Raw genomic sequence first — 21585 nt, forward strand, 5'->3', positions numbered from 1 at the left:
TATTTGTTTTTTTGATAGTAAAATGCAAATGTTAAAATTATAACGGCCATATAATGTACTTTTACAAGTTATGCAAAAGACAGTGATAGGTGTCCAATAATCTTAATAGAAATGAGATGTGCCAATGCTAATAAATATGCTCACCAAATGTCTTTGACCTTCCCCCAATGGTTCCTCATAAATGGACCTTATCACAAGCATTGTTGACAACACCACCAACGTCAATTTTGTGATTTGACACTGGCTTGACATACAAGGCAACGACACAAACACATGAAACACAAGCATTGATAACAGAATTTTTTTCTAGTGTAGAACATAATTGTCTTAAACCCTTTAATGCTCAAATACCAGTGTCATTAACCAAACTTTACTAGTGAAAATGAAAAGGCATTTATGGAAAAGTATTCCCAATTCAGAGCTTAGATAAGGTTCCTTTTCAGATTTATTTCACACTATGTTTAGTGTCCATTTTGTTGAGCTGCAACTTCTTTCTTCGCAGAAAGATCTACTAAGGAATAGTGATCCAGTTGTGGCGGCGGGTTAACTAACTTCTAAATAAAAGCTTAATATTTCAGAAGGTTCAAGACCTGGATCCTTCATACTTTGGTTACAGATGTTTCTGTTATGAAATTTTCTTCTGTCATATGTCCTTCACCTCATTTTCATAGAACAGCGATTAGTAATATTTGGTATGTGTGTACATTGCAAAATCGCCATGCTTGTCACAGTTTTCAACGACCCCTGCCTCATTTCATGGATTAGTGAACAAGATCAAGTATTTAGAAATTATAAGCATAAGGTCTATATATTTGGTATATACTATGATGTTAAAGTGTATGTGTCAGACTGGCAGGTGTTATCTGACCATGACCTCATTTTTATGGTCCAGGGGTTTTAGTAGTCTTTGTGTTTTGGTCTGCTATGCTAATTCTATATTCATTAGGTCTAATATCTTTGGTGTATGAAATGATTGTAAGATGTACATGTCCAACTGGCAGGTGTAATGTGACCTTGACCTGATTTTCATGGTTCAGTGGTTAAAGTAAAGTTTTGTGTGTTTTACTAATACTCCATACAATAAGTCATCAACATTTGGTTTATGAAAATAGATTTTAAGTTTAAGCTTTTTTGGTCTTTTTCTTAATACTGTTAGCAATAGGTCAACTCTATTTGGAGTTTGGAATAATTGTCAGGTGTAGATCCTTCAGGCAATTATCATCTGTTCATGGTTCATTGGTCAATCTTTACTCTTTCTTGTTAAGTTTGTTGACAGTTTCTATGATACTATATTCAAACGGTCAACTTTATTTAAATAGATATAGAAAGATGTGGTGCGAGTGCCTTTAAATGTGGTGGGAGTATATTTAAAGCATGTTAAGATTGTAAGGTGTACATGTTTGTCTGTCAGGTGTCATCTGACCTCAGCCTCATTTTCATGGTTCATTGATCAATGTAAAATTTTCCTGGTTAATTTGTTTCTTGGATGTACAATAAGTCAACTATATTTCATGCCTATTTGGTGTATGGAATGATTGTAAGGTGAATAGGTTTTCCCAATTTGGTTTATTTGACCTTGACCTCATTTCCTTAGATCATGTTAATTTTATGTGAGTTGTATGAAGCTTTATTTTTAAGACTATCAACATAATATCAAAAGTAAGTACAAAAGGAAGGCATTTCAGCGTGTGCACGCTTTGTTTATAATTCTGTGTAGATTAAATTTGCAGATGAATTCACTCAAAATAACGAAAAGGACTATTGAGACTTTTTACAGGAGAGAGAAAACTTCAATGGTGCTCTATGTTTCATAACCAGTCAATGAAGTCTCGATAATTCTAAACTAACATTAGTCTATCATTAAAAGTCTGACAAAGTTTTCCATGATGCTGAATTTTATTCAGTAGCCAATGACAATATAAAGCAGATCATATGACATTTATACAAAGCAAGTCAAATGACAAACTGATAACAAAGCTATTAAATGACAAATTCATTGTTCTAAATCAATTTACATACATATTAAAATATTACAGTTCAATAGATCTGAGAAAGTATTATTATTCATTGGCTGCAAAATTTTGTTGGTTTCATGATAAGAACAATATTTTTAGTTGATATATTTATATCTAGACTAGAGTTTTCTGTCATTGTTTTTTGTACAATGACTTTAAGGATTTTTTTTAACTCAGGATTAGAGAACTACTGTTGAAAATCCTTATACAGTATATGGGTGGGTAAATAATTTTATAGAAGAATCTTAACACTTAGAATCTGTAATAGACTTTGAAAGTGTTGATAGTTTTAATAGAAAACAACACTATTAAAAATGGCCAAATGTTACAAAATTTAAATCAATTTTCTTTAAGACACACTGTTACAGTATCATCAGAATACAAATAGCAGAACTATAAAATTTCAGTCGAAAATAATATGAAATAATGTTTTCATTGGAGTATCCATGATTCAAAAATGTAGAATACATGATTTTAAAATCTTTTTATTTAAATAAATTGTTTTCATTGGAATATTCATGATTTCAAAAAGAAAAATACATGATTAAAATTGTTTTCCTTTTCACAAAGCTGTTTTCATTACTACATAAAGGTACATAACAAGCTATTTACATACATTTATAAAGCTGGAAAGCTACTCTCATATATCTGTCCATGAAAATGCACAATGGCACAAGCACTATATTCAAATGACATTTTACAGATTTTGATAACAACAATTACACATGCTAGTTTGATGGAATAATGTTAGAAATTTCTCTCAACAATACCAAAGATGCTTTTAAATATCATTTTTTTTTAAAATAATTATCTAAAATAATTTCCTGGACATAAATTTGATTACCCAAACTACTACTAATAAAAACTGTTAACAAAATTTCTTGCAGATGATAATGTTAATATGACAGTGCTATAGTTTCATCGTAATATGGAAAATTATGAATAAAAAATTATATAAAAACTTGTGATTATATAAATCCTTCAAGTGAACTTGGAATCAAACTTCCATCTTTTATAATGGCTACTTTTGATGCTTTCATAAAAAAAAATACACTTTCATCACAATCTGCTGTTCATGTTGTCTACCTTTTTACATCCATTTACGTCACAGAGAAGTATTTTTCATATTAATTCTAAAAAAGTTGCTTCAAATCTAGATGAAGAGAGAATTTTTATTCTTTTTTAATAGAAAAATGTTACTTTCATTTTTATGTGGAATTTTTCTCCCATTTACAATCAATCTTAATTCTAATGAACTTTTACAACTTTTATAAAATGAACATGAAATGATCTTATTTAATGTACAGATGAAAATACAATTTGTCAACTTCATTATTTCTAACCACAACTATATAAAACACATAAAAAAGTATTTATACAAACAAGTATGACATTAACAATGCAATCTCAGAATTTTTAAATCTTTTAATTTCACTTGTGTTCTCTTTAAGTTCAACTCTTTTATATTAGAACGTTCTCAGGATTAAAATACAAAAGATAAAATCAATCATAATTATAATTTTGTTCTAACCCCAAAACATCATGCTTACTAGTTCTAAATATAAGCTATTACAACATGAAGTTTAAAATCATGATTATGGATAATGCATTTCTTATCTTTCGTACATTAACAACGACAGTTTAGTATACCATAATCACAGATATCAATGCAACATTTTAATACAATGGAATGCCTTATATGGTCTTATATGTCTATGCTATCTAGAGATTAAATAACACCTTCCATTAATACTCCATTAATTACACACTTAGTTGCAAAGCAGTTCTAAGTCTTGCAGGTCTTTTTATAAATGTAATTGGTTTTCAAGCCAATTCTCTCCAATGGCAATAGTACATATATTAAATTGCATCATGACTGTTATTTCTCACTTTTGAAGTATACAGATACATGTACCATTCAAAAATCAAGGTGCACCTTATGAAATGTAAAACAAAGATATCTGACAAACACAATTTGACTTTATGATTTAGACAACATAAACCAATTCACTCGGATTATGATTAGTCATTCAATATTTAACAAAATCAGATCTATAAAAAAAATACAATTGTTAAGTAATTTTACTCATTAGCATGTGTCTGTAGCATAAAACTAAAGAAATACCTGTTAGAAAATTTGTTCGCATCGTTTTGATCTCAAAATTAAATGGTTTATATCATCATGATAATTTTTTATAGCTCAAATTACCAATTCTACTAGTTAAAGACTTTTGAAAAAGTAAACTTTGAACATGCTTGGTTAAAAAATATTTGGACTGTTATTTCAATAGCATAAGCCAAGCTGATTAACTTTGCAGAATTTTCCATTACTTTTCATTTAAGATAAATGCTTCAAACTTAACATTAATTAATAACAACCATCATAAAATAAAAGATGAATGATGCTACATTGGATTGAAAATGGTTTCTCTTTTAATATTTCTTTCTGCTTTTTAAAAAGAATCAAGCAATTACAAAAAATGCTGACTTTCAACAAAAAATCGACAGTTTAAAACAATGCAATTGTTTACTTTTTTTTGTGTCCGAATACAACATTAGGTTCTACACATTATTCTTGTTGAATCTGTGCATAAATTTGGTGACCTCCATCTTCGCCAGGTTGTTGCATCACATACTGTACAGTTCCGTCCTGGTCTACGATGGCATGGGTAGCATTCTCACCAGGTTCTGCCGTCTGTACAATAATGATGGTCTCCTGACCACCCTCTGTCTGTAGTGTGGTTAATGCCTGTCCAGCCAGGAGCTGTGCAGCATCTGTCACATTACTGTATGTTCCATCAGCACTTGTTACTACGTATGTGGTGTCCCCAGAAGGTTCACCTTCAAGATGGACATTCTCAATCTAAAAATAGAATTGACAAATTAAAATAAGCAATATATCTATACCGCATTTGAAACAAATGGATTTTAGACTGGTGTTTTTGATTTTTAAAAGACTAAGTATTTAAAGGTATAGTTTTTTGTTTGTTTAAATGATTACAAAGTTAAACTCTAATATTTTTTTTTGGTTTAATTTGAAATGGCTGCAACTTTTTTCCAATGTGCCGGTGGTGAGCTACTATTTCTTTTATTGTCTTGATCATAGCTATGATAATTACATACTTTAAATTGTATTCTTTTTTCAATGAATCAATATTCATGAATTGTGGAAATATTGCACTAATTCAAATTATAATTGAAATAAAATAACAAATTTCATTTAGTTTCTTTTTTCATCATTCATGAATACATTCTGAAATGCAAATACAATCAAGTTGTACAGTATATTCATTGCAATGTTATGCTTTAAAATTAAAAAAATGAACTATATATAATAATAGAAAGACTGTTTTAACAATAGAATGCAGATCATAACAAAGGCTTGAATGTATGCATGTATTACTAGGTCCTTTTTTCATAGTTTTTAGTAGTTTTTTGGTTTAAACCATACATTGTCCTGTAGGTATTAAATTCCAAATCATTTGGTTTTCTCATTGGCAATCATACCACATCTTCCTTTTTTCATATGAGATGGAGCAAACATACTTTTTTTTGATATTTTGGTTGTTGAAAATCTAACATTTAATTGTAAGCCTTACCTCTGCTACTTCTCCTTCTTCGTACTCCTCTCCCTCTGCCTCAATGTCCTCATCATTATCAGTATGGAGATCATACTTCCTAATGATGGCTTGGGCTGCCTCTCCAGCAGTCACATGGATCCTACCAATATGTTCCAGTAATAACTTCTTCCTCTTAAACTGTTCGTGACACATGTCACACTGGTAGGGGGACAATTTCTTGTGGACCAATTGGATGTGAGACATCAGATTAGATTTATTATTGAAGCAGCGTCCACAGTCGTTACATTTATGTGGCTTTTCTCCAGTATGAATCAACATATGCCTGTCGACATGGTACTTCTTGGTGAATCGTTTCTCACACACTGAACAAATGAAGATTTTCTGATTAGGTGACTTCCAGCCTTCATGCACACGCTTTGTGTGCCCAATCAGAGCTCCTAATGTTTTAAATGCAGCTTTGCAGGTATTGCAAAGATATTGCCTGGTGTGGAGATGCATTCCTTTAATATGGGTGTTAAGATTACCACGGAAAGCTGATGCATAATCACAGTGAGGACATTTGTAGGGTTTTCTACCAGAGTGCACCGTTCTCATGTGAGAACTCATTCCAGTTTTGAGGACAACTTTTCCACAAATTGGACAAGGAATTTGCATCCTGTTTTGCTGATGAAGTTCCTGGTGACGTTTCATATTCTTTGTGGTCTTCCCACACTCCTGACATTGCTCTCCTTCCTCCTCAGGGCCTTGTGTGGACACTTTCATTATCTTTTCTCTCCACTTGGCATTTCTCATTTCCTCTTCATAATCCATTTCATCTCTGTGTTTACCTTTTATATGCTTGACCAGACCAATAAATGCTTTGTCACAAAATGGACAATTGAGAGCCTCCTCTGTGTTACGGATTGTTCTACGCTTGGGTTCCATGTCCTCAAACAAAGCCACTTCATCACTTCGTCTCTTCTTTCTGCCACTTCCATCATCCTCTTCCTCTGCAAAACCAAAATCATCTTGACCTAATGGTCCAAATTTCTTCTTCTTCAGTTTAGGATCCGTCTGAGTTAGTACAGATCTTCTTTCTGGAGTTTCAATAACAGTCTCAACTTCAACAAATGGGATCTCAACTTCTGATGTGCCTGGTTCCTGATCATGATCAACTTGTTCAATGCTGTAAACATCTCCCTCTACATTTTCATGAACTATCAGTGTGTGTGGTCTGTTACTTCCTGTCACAGACGAAATAGTAATATTGGGTAGTACCTGTGATAACAGATCTTCCTGGGGTTCCTCTTTTACGATCATTCTATCGTTAGGTCCGGCTGATGAGTCAGTCATGACTGGTGGGGAAGCCTTTGGTTTTTTCTTAACCGGTAAATCTGTTGGTGTGGTTTCCACTGTTTCTTCCACTGGTCTTGCTCGTTTTTTTGATGGAGTTGATGGGACAGTTTCTTCAGCTTCCATTGTTTCATTAGTACCAGTGATATCCTTTGGAGAGTCACCAGATTTTGATGGACGGCCACGTTTTTTCTTGGGCTCTGGTTCAGGAGCTTCCTCTGCCTCCATGTCTTCCTCAGCTTCTTCTTCTTCATCTTCCACAGTTTCTTCAACTACCTCTTTTTTTGGTCTACCTCGTCCTTTTTTGGGAGTGTCTGCAGGTGTTTCCTCTTTCTTTTTGCCTCGTTTCTTTCCCTCATCTGGTGGAGTATCTGCACCTTTTTTATTTCCAGATTTTGCAACTTCTTCTTCATCATCATCATTATCTATTTGTTTAGCTTTTCCTTTTTTACTTGTAGGAGTTTTCACTTTGAGTTTGACAACAGGAGTAGAACTTTCTGATTTAGGTCTTCCTCTGCCTCTTCCTTTTTTTGGTTCAGGGGTGGCTTCCTGTTCTTCCTCTCCAGATTCTGCCTCAGATTCAGCTTCTTCCTCTTCTTCCTGGTCAACTTCCTTTTCTGTTGACTCTTTCCGTGGACGACCTCTGCCCTTCGATTTTGTCTTCGGCGTCTCAGTATCTTTTTCCTTTGCAGCCTTTCCTTTTTTAGATTTAGTTTCTGGAGTTTCTGCAATTTTGTCCTCGGATATCTCTTTGGGAGCTCTTAGACTTCTACGTGTTGGCCTACCCTCTGCAGGAGTACCACTTTCACTTGATTTTGAATCGTTTCTTTGTCTCTTTTCTGGTGATGGACCAGCCACATCTTCAGTGGATTGTTTGGCTGGTCTTCCTCTCCTTTTTGGCGTAGATTCTTCTTTTTCCTCAGAATTAACTATAGTTACAGTAACAGTTACTTCACCTTCTTCATTCTGACTTGACTCAATTTGAGGTTCTGAGGCCTCAGTTGTGTCCTCCATTGTAGATTCCTCCTCTTGATTTTTCGCTGTTTCTTCTGCCAAAGATTCCTCTTCAGCTGTATTTTCTTGGATTGGGTCTAATTGATTATCTGCAAGGGGAATAAAACTTTCAGGGACAATGACTGGTATCTCAACTGGTACCAGACCTTCTTTTTGTTCCTCTGCAGATACCCCATCAGATTTTGCAGAAGTTACTTCTACTGACCCTACTTCCTCCTCTAAAGGAGTGAAATTTTCTGGGACTATAACTGGTTCATCAACTGTTGGTGGCTCTATATCAGTGACTATAGGACTATCAGTTTCTACCACTACTTGAACTATTTGGGGCTGAAATATAAAAGTAGGTACATTTTATTATCATAATAGCATCTTCTCATTGGTTTTAAATTAACAAACATCTAAGAACTTTTGATTAGTACATATAACAATACATAGAAGTGTAAACATTTTTTTCAGAAAGTGTAAAAATGTATAAAATCATTACAGCATAATCTTTAGGATTTGGATTATCAATAACAGAATCTCCTAGTTGAATAAAGGAAAGCGATCATCGTCACTCAAAGTTTTCATTGGTCAATGCTAGCATTGGTGGCTGTAAAAGTTTTGATTACAAAAATATAATATTGTAAGTGGCAAAATTCATATTACAAGTGTATGCTGTTTCAAAGTTCAATCATCAATCAGACAAAAATGCAATGTATGAATGTGCATATTGCTGTGGTTTTATATTTACTTCATTGGTTAGACAGTCAGGGGTGCTACTTAAACAAGTGATTTCATTATCACCTATTTCAGTGATTTTTCATGTTAAGATATCACCTATTTAAGTGATTTTGGTGTTTTCTTTGATCTTCAAATGGTAATTTCAGTGATTTTCCATATTTACACAAACTTATCTATAACTTTCCTACATAAATCTATCATCCCTTTATCTTTGGTATCAATTTCATCAGTGCGCATGGGCAGTAAGTTAATGCGCTAATGCCTTTAAAGGTACTGTTGGGAATTGTTCTGTAATCAAATGTTCATGAAATACTCTTACTATCAGACAAAGGTCAACAATATTAGGTGACCTGATTGGTTTTCTTTTAGAATTAGAATGATTAATTTCAAGGTAACGTCTGGATCTACAAATTATTCAAATTTTTGCATATTCAAATAAACTGAAAAATTGGCAGACTTATCAAGCAAATGACAAAGTCTGCATGTCCAATTTTTTTTCCAATGGAATCAAGCTTGTGGGGAAAAAATCCCAAAAATGTTATAAACACCAATTGAAGTAATTAATTTTTCACTTCTTGACTGGTCCAATTACTTGTTACCATGGTTACAGTGGTTTTGAAAAGTCTTTGCGAAAATTTTAAATATTTCAAAGCCAAAATTACTTAACATTATTTTGAAATCACTTGTTTAAGTACCACCCCTGATTGTTAGAGGTATAAGCCTTAGGGGAAGGATTGAGATCTCACAAGACATCTTCAACCATGTCAGATTTTGTATATCCGATTGGTGGCCATGGGCTGTTTTCTGCACTTTGGTAAAGTTTTTGTTTCTTTAACCCAATCGTCATTTCCATTCTTAATTTTACCCTTTCATGTATACAGCTATATAATTGAACATTTTATTGAAAAAATCCATAAACTTTATCCATAATGAGCTATCAGCGATATGTGTGTGTGTGTATTACCTGGGTTTCAGATGTAACTTCTGTATTTCCATCATGGGCTGTTTTCTGCACTTTGGTAAAGTTTTTGTTTCTTTAACCCAATCGTCATTTCCATTCTTAATTTTACCCTTTCATGTATACAGCTATATAATTGAACATTTTATTGAAAAAATCCATAAACTTTATCCATAATGAGCTATCAGCGATATGTGTGTGTGTGTATTACCTGGGTTTCAGATGTAACTTCTGTATTTCCATCAAAAAAGTCAGCTGGCAAACTGTTATCTGCTAAATATAAAATAAACAAATTATAAGAAAACACAAATAAATTGGGAATGTGTCCATGGAAAAAGATGATGTCCCCACTTGCATATCATATAAAGTTATAAAGGGACATAACTGACAAAGGCTAAACATGGTCCTATCCAAATGTGTACTTAATTTTTTTTGTGGTACATGCTTACAGTCAAGTGCGAGCTTTTGTTCCCTTTTTGAAGGCCTCAGTGAGATAACAGCAATAACCTGTGGCCCCTTGCCTTTGAGTTTGATTGAGTGTGTGTAGGATTTTTGTGACAGTAAAATACATGTACATGTAAGCATAGGGCTGTTCTATGAAAACATAGAAGGCATTTTGCAGTTGGATCTCTTAAATCACACGTATAGATGGGAGACAAGTACTTTGAACATGTTGAAAGTGCAAGAGAAATTCAAAATTTGTCTATACATGCAAATTAATCAATTATAAAAGTGCCTCTACGATACCATTTTTTTTTTAAAACCAGCCCTTATTACACATTCAATCAATAAACATAATTTGTGGAAATTATTACCTGTCTTCCCATCAGATGCAGGCTGTTGTACAGTATCAACTTGATTTGGTAATCCTTCTACTGCAGTTGTCCCTGCCTCAGCTACTTGGGAAACCTCGTTGATCTTTTCTAAAACCTCTTCTACTAAAAAAAAATTAAAAAGCTTTGTTGATTAATATCAATATATAGTTTACATTTTTACATATCTTGCAAATTTGTCAGAAAAATAAATGTTGATGTACAGTACGGGTAGGGACTTATTTTTATGGATGTCTTAATCCGTCTAGTCGGATATGAATAATCGGACATTTTTATGGTAAGTAGAATGGTCATTAATCAATAAATCCAGGTGTGATTGGCAATATATTTGTCCTTTCATCTTAATCCGTGCTGCTAGAATTACGGTTCACTGATTTCAGAATCAGGTTACCTGTAATTTTAACCTCTCATGTCACTTTATTGATTACATCGTATTTGACATAAAATATTTTTACAGGTGAAGTACTGGAGAAAACTTTGTTTTAATAAAAAGAGCCTATTTTCTAATTATGGTTTTTATTTTTCAACTGCTATTTATTTTCTAATTTGTTCCGTGAAATTATTTTTATTCAATGTTCCTTGTTGTTTATTTTTTTGTTTTTTGTGTATCTTTTTCTTATTTGTTTGCATAAAATTTCAAACATAAATATTTTTACATGTATTCTATTTCTGGAAGCTTACGGTTATTTTTGTTTTACTCGTTAATCCATAGATAAGCAGAATGCTGTCTCGACAAGTGTTAGTTTGACGCGGTCACATGCAAAATATTTCTATAATATGTATTTAATATTCAGTCTGTGTTGGGTCAGTTCCGAGATAAAAAATAATTACAGTGAGCAATACTTGTATATTATTAGTAGCTTGATGATTCTTTGTAGTTTTTACTTTTTACTGTACACAAATATTGTCCGTAACTTCAAAGTTGGAGATGTATAAGCAGAGACATATATATGTCTCTGGTATAAGTCAAATAGAACGCAAATAATAACACTAGAAGAAGATAATGATTCTTCCCGGGCATAAGTTTATTTTAAGATTTCCGTGTTTGTTCATTATGCTATATTAATATAATTGATCTGCATTTGGGGGTAGGGGGTAAATAGGGTCCGGATCTCGAAATCCCAGGCTTAAAACACGAAGTCCCAAGGTCTCGAATTTAAATAAATCTAAATCCTGACATCGCGTAAAAAAGAATTCTAAGATCCCGAAAGTGTTAATCCCGAACTTAATTGCATAATATTAATTTACGCACAATCCATGTAAAAAAAGGAAACTTGTATGTTATATATTTTTAACAGCAATTTATTAAGAAAAAATTGCCGTGAAAAGACAATTCCATGATACACATATTAGTGATCAACAGCGTGTGCATGTGGTTGAACTTTAACTTTACTCCACTCACAATAATATTGAATGCTAATAAAAGATATTAAAGATCGATTTTATCCACTGCACGAGATTTTTATATGGCGGGAAATGTCGTAACAGTAAACTCAGGTGACCTTTCTGAACGACCGTGGGAAAATCCATTCATGATTAAATTTGATGTGGAACGATTGACAGTATTGTGCGTTAGTTTTGAGGCTCTTGATCGATTGACCGGAATAGAAATTTAATCGATTTACAAAACAAGATTTAGTCTCCTTCCCCAACTATTTTTTGTTATATTTTTATCAGTCGTTTCCCGGATTCCCATTTAAATAATCTATTTGGAGACTTCCTTTAAACTTCGGAAATAATACAACATTGATTTAAAAATTCATACCGACTGCGAGAGCTTTAGAATGACTAGAAGTACGATGAAAAAGTAAAGACAGCTGATCACAACTAGTACGACTAGCCTTCAACCCCATTGGGGTATAAATGTGCATTTATTCAATAACCTATATAAGGTTAAATTATGATTTTCGTGTATCGATTGATACAATTCGTAAAATATATTTATAATAAAAACACTGGCGATTTTCATAAAATATTTGAGACATGAAAATAGAAAAGCAATATCTCGAGTGTCAACATTTTTTTGTAAACTAAAAATTAGGAATCGAAATATGATCACGGCATTATAAATATTGTATTTAAAGAAACCAATTGTTTGGCTTTCGAAGAGATTAACGAGAAATATGTCAAAATAGAAAGCACGAGTGATCTGTCTGACCAAAATGTTTCACTTATGAGAAATGATTGACAGGTGTGAACTGATGTAAAGGCTCCGACGGGGAAAGTTGTATCAAAAGGAAAATAACTTAAATCACAATGCCTATACATATTTTATAAATACGATAGGTTGGCCTTATACTTAAAATTGTGTTTCTAATAATAAAATATAAAGGAACAGGACGTTAAAAGGGGGAAATAATATAACCATCAACGAAAACTTGTATAATGTACGGGATTGTTGTCTCAACAATTTGATTTAAACTTCGATTGAAAACAGTCTTGGTTGTTATTAGGTTTATTATTTTGCATTAGATGAAATATAAATGCAAATATAAAATAGTTTATTGGCACAAAACTATTGTAATAATTGGCAACACAATATATTGTTAAAAATCGTCTTTATTTCATTTTCAAATTATAAAAAAAATCCCATTCATGATGTTCATTTTTTCATATTTATTTTTTAATTTAGATTCTTATTTTTTATTTTAAATTCTTATATTTAATTTTAATTTCAATTCTTTCTCTTTGAATACAAAGCAATATTTCACATTTATCTATTCTCCTTAAATACTAATATATCTGTACAGGTAAAATTTAATTCTAATCAAGCTGGTACAGATTGATTTACGACCTTCCACTTGGATATTGCACAGCAGGTGTTTATTACACTGGGACAACTGTCTAACCAGTCTGACATCTAGACGGATTAAGGCACCCATAAAAATAAGTCCCTACCTGTACTGTACATGTAACGCCAAAAATCAAATTTAAATTGTTTGATTTTGCGTTGGCTATGTATATACTTAACCACCTAAATAGCAGCCTAAGTGTATTTTAAATATCTATAAAAATCCTTGCGTTCATACCTGATGTTTCATTCTCAATAGGTTTTTGCTCGGCCATGATTTCAACAGGCATTTCAGTAGTCTTCTGTTCAGCCATGATGTTGACTGGCATAACACTTGGCAAAGACTCCATACTGTATCCACCATTAGCCTGAGGAGCTGGGTCAGCTTGAGGAAATACACCTTCCAAAGTCTCTACAACCTGCAACAATACAAAATTTATTTTTAATATTTACAACTGATTGATAATGAAAATTTATGTCCATGTCGCTATTTTCTGTGTAGAAAATTTTAATGTACAGTGCTATGGTAGTCGACATTTCCCTGTCAATATTTTTTTTACATATTTATGTAGCAGAGATTTTACCTTGGGTCAGCCTGCGCCAAAAAAATTCATCTACTAGTCTGGACACTAAATTTCAAAACTTGTCCCAATATGACTATATAAAATTTTGAAATGTTTCACTAGTCCTAATCAATATTTACTATGTCTGGGGCATCATACTAGTGGCTTATGGTGCAGACTGTTGGGTACCAGGGTTGAAAATAAGTGTATCTAATAATAATCTTACTACTTGATTCGTAGTTTTAGTGTTATGAAAAGCCTTACAGTAAATAACCAAAATTATCTGTTGTACAGCAAATTTTGCATAATATACATGTAGATAGTTTCGTACAACCCCATCATGTCTGTGACAAAATGATAAATATAGTCACTTTTATAATCATTCATAAAATATTCAGAATCATTGCAACCAATCACCTCATACATAGTGAATCATATCTCTGTACTGTAGAACAATAAACAAACCTGAGTTTCTGATAGTTTAACTAGGTCTCCAACATCACTTATGACAATCCCATCTCCTCCCCCAACTTCTTCTGCTACCTGCTGTAAAGTATCATCTGTATCCATGCCAACCAGTATCCACTGAAAAACAGAAAAAGTCAATTCAAAAGATTTCATGATGTGAAATTATTAAAATATTTAGTCGCTCTATATACAGTGATATATATGCTCGAATGAAGCATGCCAAGTGTTCGTGTTTTTACAAGATTGAATTTTAATTAGGAATGGACATCTAGGAAATGGAAATTAAAAAGTGAAAATTGTTTCAAAATAAAATGATTTTCTTATAAATTTCTATTTGTGTACAAATTAATTACTTTATTTTCAATTCCCTGACATATTTTCCGTATGCATAGTGACCTCAGTGTGACCCATCTCTTAACAATCCTGTGATCCAAATACACATGGATGTCCTTAAAATAAACCATTATCTGATTGTACATGTTAAACACTTGCCCAATATGCATGGTTTTTTTTGTTGATTGTTGACAAACTGGTGTCAATCGTTAAACTTTGGCTTCAAAAGACGAACTTTAATTACCTGCCATTTTTTCACAACACTGACTGAGAAAAAAAGTGTGATTATACGAAAATTATGCGAAAAAATGACAAAATTGTGGACTGAAGACTAAGTTTATGATGTTTGAATGCATTGGAATAACATATTTCACCAGTCACTCGTTTCTTATGACTTAAATAGCCATTTCATACCAGTGTAGCAGGTTTGCTTCCCCTCCTTAGTACAGATAGAACATATAAAGCCAGTCTTAATCAACTGAGCTAGGGAATCGATTCTTTGGCTCAGTGGGGAAACAGTCAGGGGACTCACTGAAATAAGTGATTTTTAAATGTTGGTTCTGATAAGTTTAGAAACACAATTATTCCCTGGATCATTAGGCCAAAAAAAAATATATGTCTGTTTCCTGCTGTCAAGGCAAAAAAAATCAGGGTCGGTAGATCTGGACTTAATAACGCACTGAATGTAACATGGGTATGAATCACCATGGTGATGATATAAATTTGTAGAATAGATACATCTCTCCAGTTACACCTTCTAGTAATTTTTGATCATTCTTAGAGCAAAATTACAAAGCAACATAATTTGCCAACAATGCCAAAGTGATTGTTTTAATCATATACAGCCTCAAATTCTGAAATAGCCATAAGCTCAATGAACCTACATGTATGATAGCACTCATATGCCAATGCAATTTAAAGCTTCTGAGAGTGAGTATAAGCTTGTAAATTTCTGGGTGCACTTCTAGCCCTATGGGCTTAGCTTTGCATGGACATTACATTGTCATTGGGGACATGAACTCTTGACCCTAAACAATTTATATTATTTATTTTCAACATTTATCATTTTTATGATTTGGTTGTATAAATGTGTTTTGTATTTCTTTTTTATGTATGCTAACTCAAATTTAAATTATAATAAACTGATGATTTTACATTAAAATTATGGATCTTGTCTGGTGACGAAAACACTGCATAAATTTCCCCTCCGCCATTTTGAATTTCTTAAGATCAGGAAGGGTTTCGTCGGTTACAAGGCTAGAATGTCTAGTGCCTGTTATTTTATGGGTTGGCATTCAGCAGTTGAGCAATGCAATATCTCAAGTTAATCGGGTTGGCATTGTAGGGTCGCAAACAGGGGAAATTGTCGCCCTTGTCCGGTTTCTAAAGGGCAGTAATCACAAAGGCCATTTTTCTGCTTCACTTTGTGGTTATCGCCCGTTAAAAGAGAAATCGTCGAAAAATCCTATTTAAATTGATATGAAAAGCGTGACAGTTGCTTCAGAGGATACCTACCAATACAGAGTTAACCACTAGATGTTCTATTTAAAAGCAAAATATAAAATTCTTCCCCAGTATCACATCCAATAATAAAGTTGACGCACGCCGTCCCAGATTTTACCCATGATCCTTCATTCTTACCACGTGACCAACTCGCGGGAAATTCAATTTTTCACTGTGTGATTTTTTAAAATTATAAAATTTGTATAAAAGAGAGTATGTATACGATATATATATATATATATGTAGAAAGGATATATTACAATGCTTATATACAACAGATGTATATTGAAATACAAATCAATGCACTACTACATGACACATCTGAACTAAAAAAAATAATCATGCAAAACTGGGCCAAATACTAGTTTTGGAAGTACACTTATACAAATCCTTGCTAAAACTGAAGCATAACTGAACATTATGACATAACTGTATAAAAATTCAAAAAGTAGTAAAACTTATCTGAAATAAAAGCAAGTAACCTTTTTTATATGTACCATGATGAAGAAATCAAGTCTGCTGTTATGGGGCATTTTAATTCTTTGTTATCTGCTATTCTGAAAATATATTTACTGTTAGCTGTTATTGTCTTTTTCTTTGTTAGCTGTTATAGGACTATTTTCTATTTTGTTATCTGTTATTGTGAGAATCTATTTGCCGTTAACTGTTATTGGAAATTGTAATTTTGACAGCCAATCTTCCGTAGAAATTGAAGATAATTGAAAATTGTGATAATAGTCTCATTGGCACGCTTACCACATCTTCTTACAATGCATATCTATTAGGGTCTTTCTACTGGTAATATCGGGTGGCCCTGTATTTGCAGAAGAATTTCAGTAACATATACATAAACATATTAAAATCAATTGGACCCAGGACCATTCCAGTATATATTATTATTATCCTTTGTAATAAATTCTGTTGTCTGTGAACATATAGCATTTTGTACAAATTATATTTCACTTATTACTTGTAAACAATAACTTATAGTATGGATTTTTTTTTTTATAAAAAAGCATCGGTACACCATATATATTTTTGTATTCAATGACCACATAATAATCTTTATGCTGTACTATTACACCACTGTCCCTGATTAGGGGAGTATTGGACACCAACTAGCATGCTTAAGTTGACACAGTCACATTCTGTATGTGCCTATTTCCAAGTCAGGAGCCTGGATTCAGGGGTTGTAGTTTGTTACTGTGTTACTAAGTTTCTCGTTCACTATTTTGTGGATAAATTAGGGAATTAGTTTTCTCCTTTGAATTGTTTTACATTACTAAGTGGTATGGGTTTGAATTATGGCTTTGGGAATTACACAACATCTTTTTCATTTAGCATTTATATTATCAGTGCTACTCCCTCTCTTTTCATTCTATAATTTCACATAAGATGCATGCTTGGTGTTTCACTTGGTGTCATCCAAATTTTCACTAGGTCCAATTTCTATTATACTACATGTATCAGAATTGTCAATTGAGATAATTTCTATTATCAGAATAACCGTAACTGGCAATTGTGTGTCAGTTACATGTCCTGTCTCCACTGATCTGGGTATTTTTGTATTTGATAAGTATATTGTGCATCAATGTTTTTTTATAATTACTTGTAAAGTATATATATTTTCTGTGACTGTATCTTACATTAATTTGTAGGATCCTTTACTATAGATAATTTAGCTGATCTGTAACAATAACATCTTCATGCCTTATATATCATGTACTGTAGTACACCGCTAGATTAAAACTGACGTGGAAAGGTAACACATGCCCACCGAAAGCTCTTTTTTCGAGAGCCCAGGTGGTCGTGTGGTCTAGCGGGACGGCTGCAGTGCAGGCGATTGGGTGTCACGATATCACAGTAGCATGTGTTCGAATCCCGGCGAGGGAAGAACCAAAAATTTGTGAAAGCAAATTTACAGATCTAACATTGTTGGGTTGATGTTTAGACGAGTTGTATATATATATATATAGATATTGCTTTTCAGAAATAAAATGTCTAAAAATCAAATTGATAATAAAGTGTCACTGGCTGCACTACTTTCAAAAATTAGATAAAAAAAACCCCAAATCATTAAAAAATGATCGCTCAAATGCCCTAGATTAAAAATATCCGTATATCAAAAACAGAAACTAGTAATTTCGTTCAGAAAAAAATCAACATCCATACTATTAGTATAACTTATTGTACAAGTTACAGAAAAAACCAACCAAGGCAGAACTGCCTCAACGGACGAAACGTCTTGTTTACACAAATTACAATTTTCTAGGTCCATACCACAAGTTATGTACTAAGATCTACAAGTCATCTACTGGATTGGTCCTGGACAAATTTATTTTCATATTTTATAAACTGTTATCTGTTATTGACCCTTTTCAATTCCTTGTTATCTGTTTTCACCAAATCAATTCACTGATTAGCTGTTATGGGAACCCCCTTGCCCCCTCATCACTGAAAAGACATTTTTTGTCAAAATTCGGATCTGGTGTAATATATTTTAAACTTATACACAATGCTAAAAACACAACATGTAAACAGAGTTAAAATTTTGGCAGTGAGTCTTTTACATGTCTAGAATTACATCTCTTTCTAACTTGGATTTGTTTAAGCGTATTTGGTCTCTATCTGTAAGGTTCTATCTTAAGTCATGGCATGATGTTTATTGAATGGATTTGAAAAAAAAGATTTCATATCAAAGCATCAGATAATATTTTTGGACAGTTATTGCTGCTCGGAACATTTTTGTTTACTGTTGGTCTGAGTGTCTTTGCGAATATCTACCCATATTGGTAAGTAACGGTATTTGAAAAAAAGAGCCTTTACATAGTTTAGCTCTTCACCGGTTTCGTAACTTATACATCTTCCGATTTCAAATGTTTGGCTTTGAGCGTTCCTAATGGAGGTAAATTCAGAAAAGCGCTTCGGACGCAAGAAATTATTCATCAGATAGACAAAAAATACAAGTGGACGTGGCCGGGTACTTAAACATCCCAACACAAAAAGACACAATAAACAGATCCGAGAGTACTCGCAGTTATCTGACAGCTAGTTCAAAGCCACTAACAACTAATAAAAAAATCATGCCTCTAAGACTAAACAATAAATCCGTACACATTTAACATACAATGGATTTAGTGTAAAGACGTCATAAACAGTCAGAGAAAAACATGGCCTTGTGCAATGCCAAGTTACAGGTATCGACAGATTGTAGATCCATCAAAATGTATATGTTATAACATACTAGTAATATTTAGTTAGCTTTTAATCTACTGATAACAAAATCAATATTTATACCAATAAAAACAATATTCGATGATCTTAAGTAATTTATGGTAACGATATCACTGGTTTAATAATTTACCAGTAGTACATAGGTTGCGTTCGTTAAAATCAGCTTTGGTCAATATGTTTTTTTGCTTGGGCATCAAGGAGTATTCCGAGAAAAAAACCCGGAATCACATCATGAAGTCGTAATATTTAGGTTGAAGATTATGTCCTGGCGTAGTACCATGAATTATGATGTGTTATTTACGGTGAACTCTTTTTACCTTCTTTGATATGAGCGTCACTGATGAATCTTTTGTAGACGAAATGCGCGTCAAGCGTACACAATTTTTATCCTGGTATCTTTGATGATTTATCTAATGAACGTTTGTGTCTGCCCTTACTTGAGACGTTGATGTGACAACACGGCATACGTGCAAAATATAAAAGAAAAGGAATTGGAAAGGACGTGACTCATTAGATGAACACATAGCACATAGACACAATAGACATACAGTTACGATCTTCAAGTAGTTTCTGGAACCTTTTGTTCGATCAGTATCAGTATCTTGATACATTGTTGTGACAACACACCATACAATCAAAGTGTAAAAGAAAACCAATTTCAGCAGATGGATATGAGCACAAAGATAAAAGTACAATAAAAGACGAAAAAGACAAAATTGTAACTACTAGTATATAAAATTACCTGAAGTTACTATTTGTTTAAATGAGATCAACATCAACTAAACTCTAAAGCCCTGGTCACAACGAACCCACGACACATCTATGCAGCGCCACGACATGAATTTTTGTCCAATCGTGAGTCATCTGTGATCGTCGTACGACTGTCGCACGATATGTTGTGCATCGTGACGCTGCCGTGTGTCGTGGGACAAAAATTGGACATGCACCATGTTTGCTCTACGATTTTTTTTTGTCGTGTCTGTCACTGTCTTGTGGCTGTCGAGAGAATGTCTTACCACAGCCGTGAGACTGTCGCACGATTAAAACATTGTTGTGGATACCAAAATAAACCATTTTAATATTTAACAATCGTACGACTGTCGTACGACAATCTCACAATCGTACGACTGTCGTACGACAATCTCACAGTCGCCCGAATGTCTCACAAATACCAAATTTCGTACGATGCTCGCACAACATTGATTGTCTGTCGTACGACAGTTGTACTTTCGACGTGCAACATATTTTCGTCTTCGACCCCAGTGACGTCTCCAGTAGTTTCCGAATCTTCATATACTTCAGGTCATGGAAGGGGGTCCTTTATCTGGTCAACATCATCCACTTTTACTGCTACCACTTTTCTTTTGTTAATTTTTTTTCCGGGGGCATCCTGGTTTAAATTCGCGGAGCATTTATAATATAAACTAATACGAAAAACGTCGTTTACTCAGACCGAACTTATAACACTGAACAATATTGAAAGCAAATGGCAAATGACACGCAATACATCGGGCCTTCTTTATATATCAGTAGGTCGAAGCCAAACGCGCAAGTGACCCACGACTGTTGTGCGACAGGTGTACGACAGTGACACGACAGTAACACGCGCATTCCATGACATGAAAACCTGAGAAATAGCCCAAAACAAGTCACTATTGTCGTATGACTGTCGCGCGACAGACCCACGACAGTACAATTACAATTTTTTTTCTGTTCTGTACCCATCGTTGGCATGTCGTAGCCGATGTGACCACTCGACATACTTTTTTTTGACATTTTGCACGACACTGCCACGAAAACTATTTTAACGATCTTCCAGGACAAAAAATCGTACGATCTGTTGTGACCAGGGCTTAATAGACAAACCATGTATTAACATAGTACACTAATTTGATCAGTGCACCGTTGTCTATTTATTGCAAAATTGTCATAGGATGTTTGAGAACGCATAACCTGCGTACAGCTGAATTTCAATACCATCGCCCTTTGTGTTAATAAAAGTACTACATTGTGTCCTTGACTCTAGCAGGAACATTTTTTAGTAGTTACAACCATTTTGAGTAGAATAATTTTGAAACGCACAACAAAGTCGAATGTTTTAAAAAATAAGCTCACTGTAGACGGAACTTTCATTTTTATTATTCGGAAGTATCAAAAGTTTCATATATGTACCTTACGTATCAACAAATATTAACAGTATACATGAATGACAGATTATTTGAGAGAAAGATACATTC

The 21585-nt window shown here is 33.4% G+C and overlaps 1 protein-coding gene across 5 annotated transcripts; it reads right to left on the minus strand.

The window, feature by feature from the left end:
- Nucleotides 1-1877: 1877 nt before the first annotated feature.
- Nucleotides 1878-16254, minus strand: LOC134695842 (zinc finger and BTB domain-containing protein 17-like). Of its 5 annotated transcripts, none has more exons than XM_063557282.1 (7): nt 16127-16254; nt 14276-14395; nt 13486-13666; nt 10439-10558; nt 9835-9893; nt 5615-8269; nt 1878-4878 (listed from the first exon to the last, which is right to left on the minus strand). In XM_063557282.1, exons 2-7 carry the CDS (start codon nt 14378-14380, stop codon nt 4585-4587), a joined length of 3414 nt encoding a protein of 1137 aa, XP_063413352.1. In that variant the 5' UTR covers nt 14381-14395; nt 16127-16254; the 3' UTR covers nt 1878-4584. The 5 variants fall into 5 exon arrangements, with proteins under 5 accessions (XP_063413352.1, XP_063413350.1, XP_063413351.1 ...); XM_063557280.1 differs by having other exon boundaries at nt 9835-9896; XM_063557281.1 differs by having other exon boundaries at nt 10439-10561.
- Between the last annotated feature and the right edge of the window lie 5331 nt (nt 16255-21585).

Source organism: Mytilus trossulus, chromosome 14, assembly GCF_036588685.1.
Source record: "Mytilus trossulus isolate FHL-02 chromosome 14, PNRI_Mtr1.1.1.hap1, whole genome shotgun sequence".
Taxonomy (NCBI): domain Eukaryota; kingdom Metazoa; phylum Mollusca; class Bivalvia; order Mytilida; family Mytilidae; genus Mytilus; species Mytilus trossulus.

Excerpts from the sequence above, each read along its gene's own strand:
- LOC134695842 (XM_063557278.1), bottom strand. The coding sequence starts at position 14,380 with ATGGATACAGATGATACTTTACAGCAGGTAGCAGAAGAAGTTGGGGGA. Across the intron at positions 13,667-14,275 it reads TTAAACTATCAGAAACTCAG|GTTGTAGAGACTTTGGAAGG; the intron begins GTTTGTTTATTG and ends GTATTGTTGCAG. Across the intron at positions 10,562-13,485 it reads TATTGAGAATGAAACATCAG|TAGAAGAGGTTTTAGAAAAG; the intron begins GTATGAACGCAA and ends ATTTTTTTTTAG.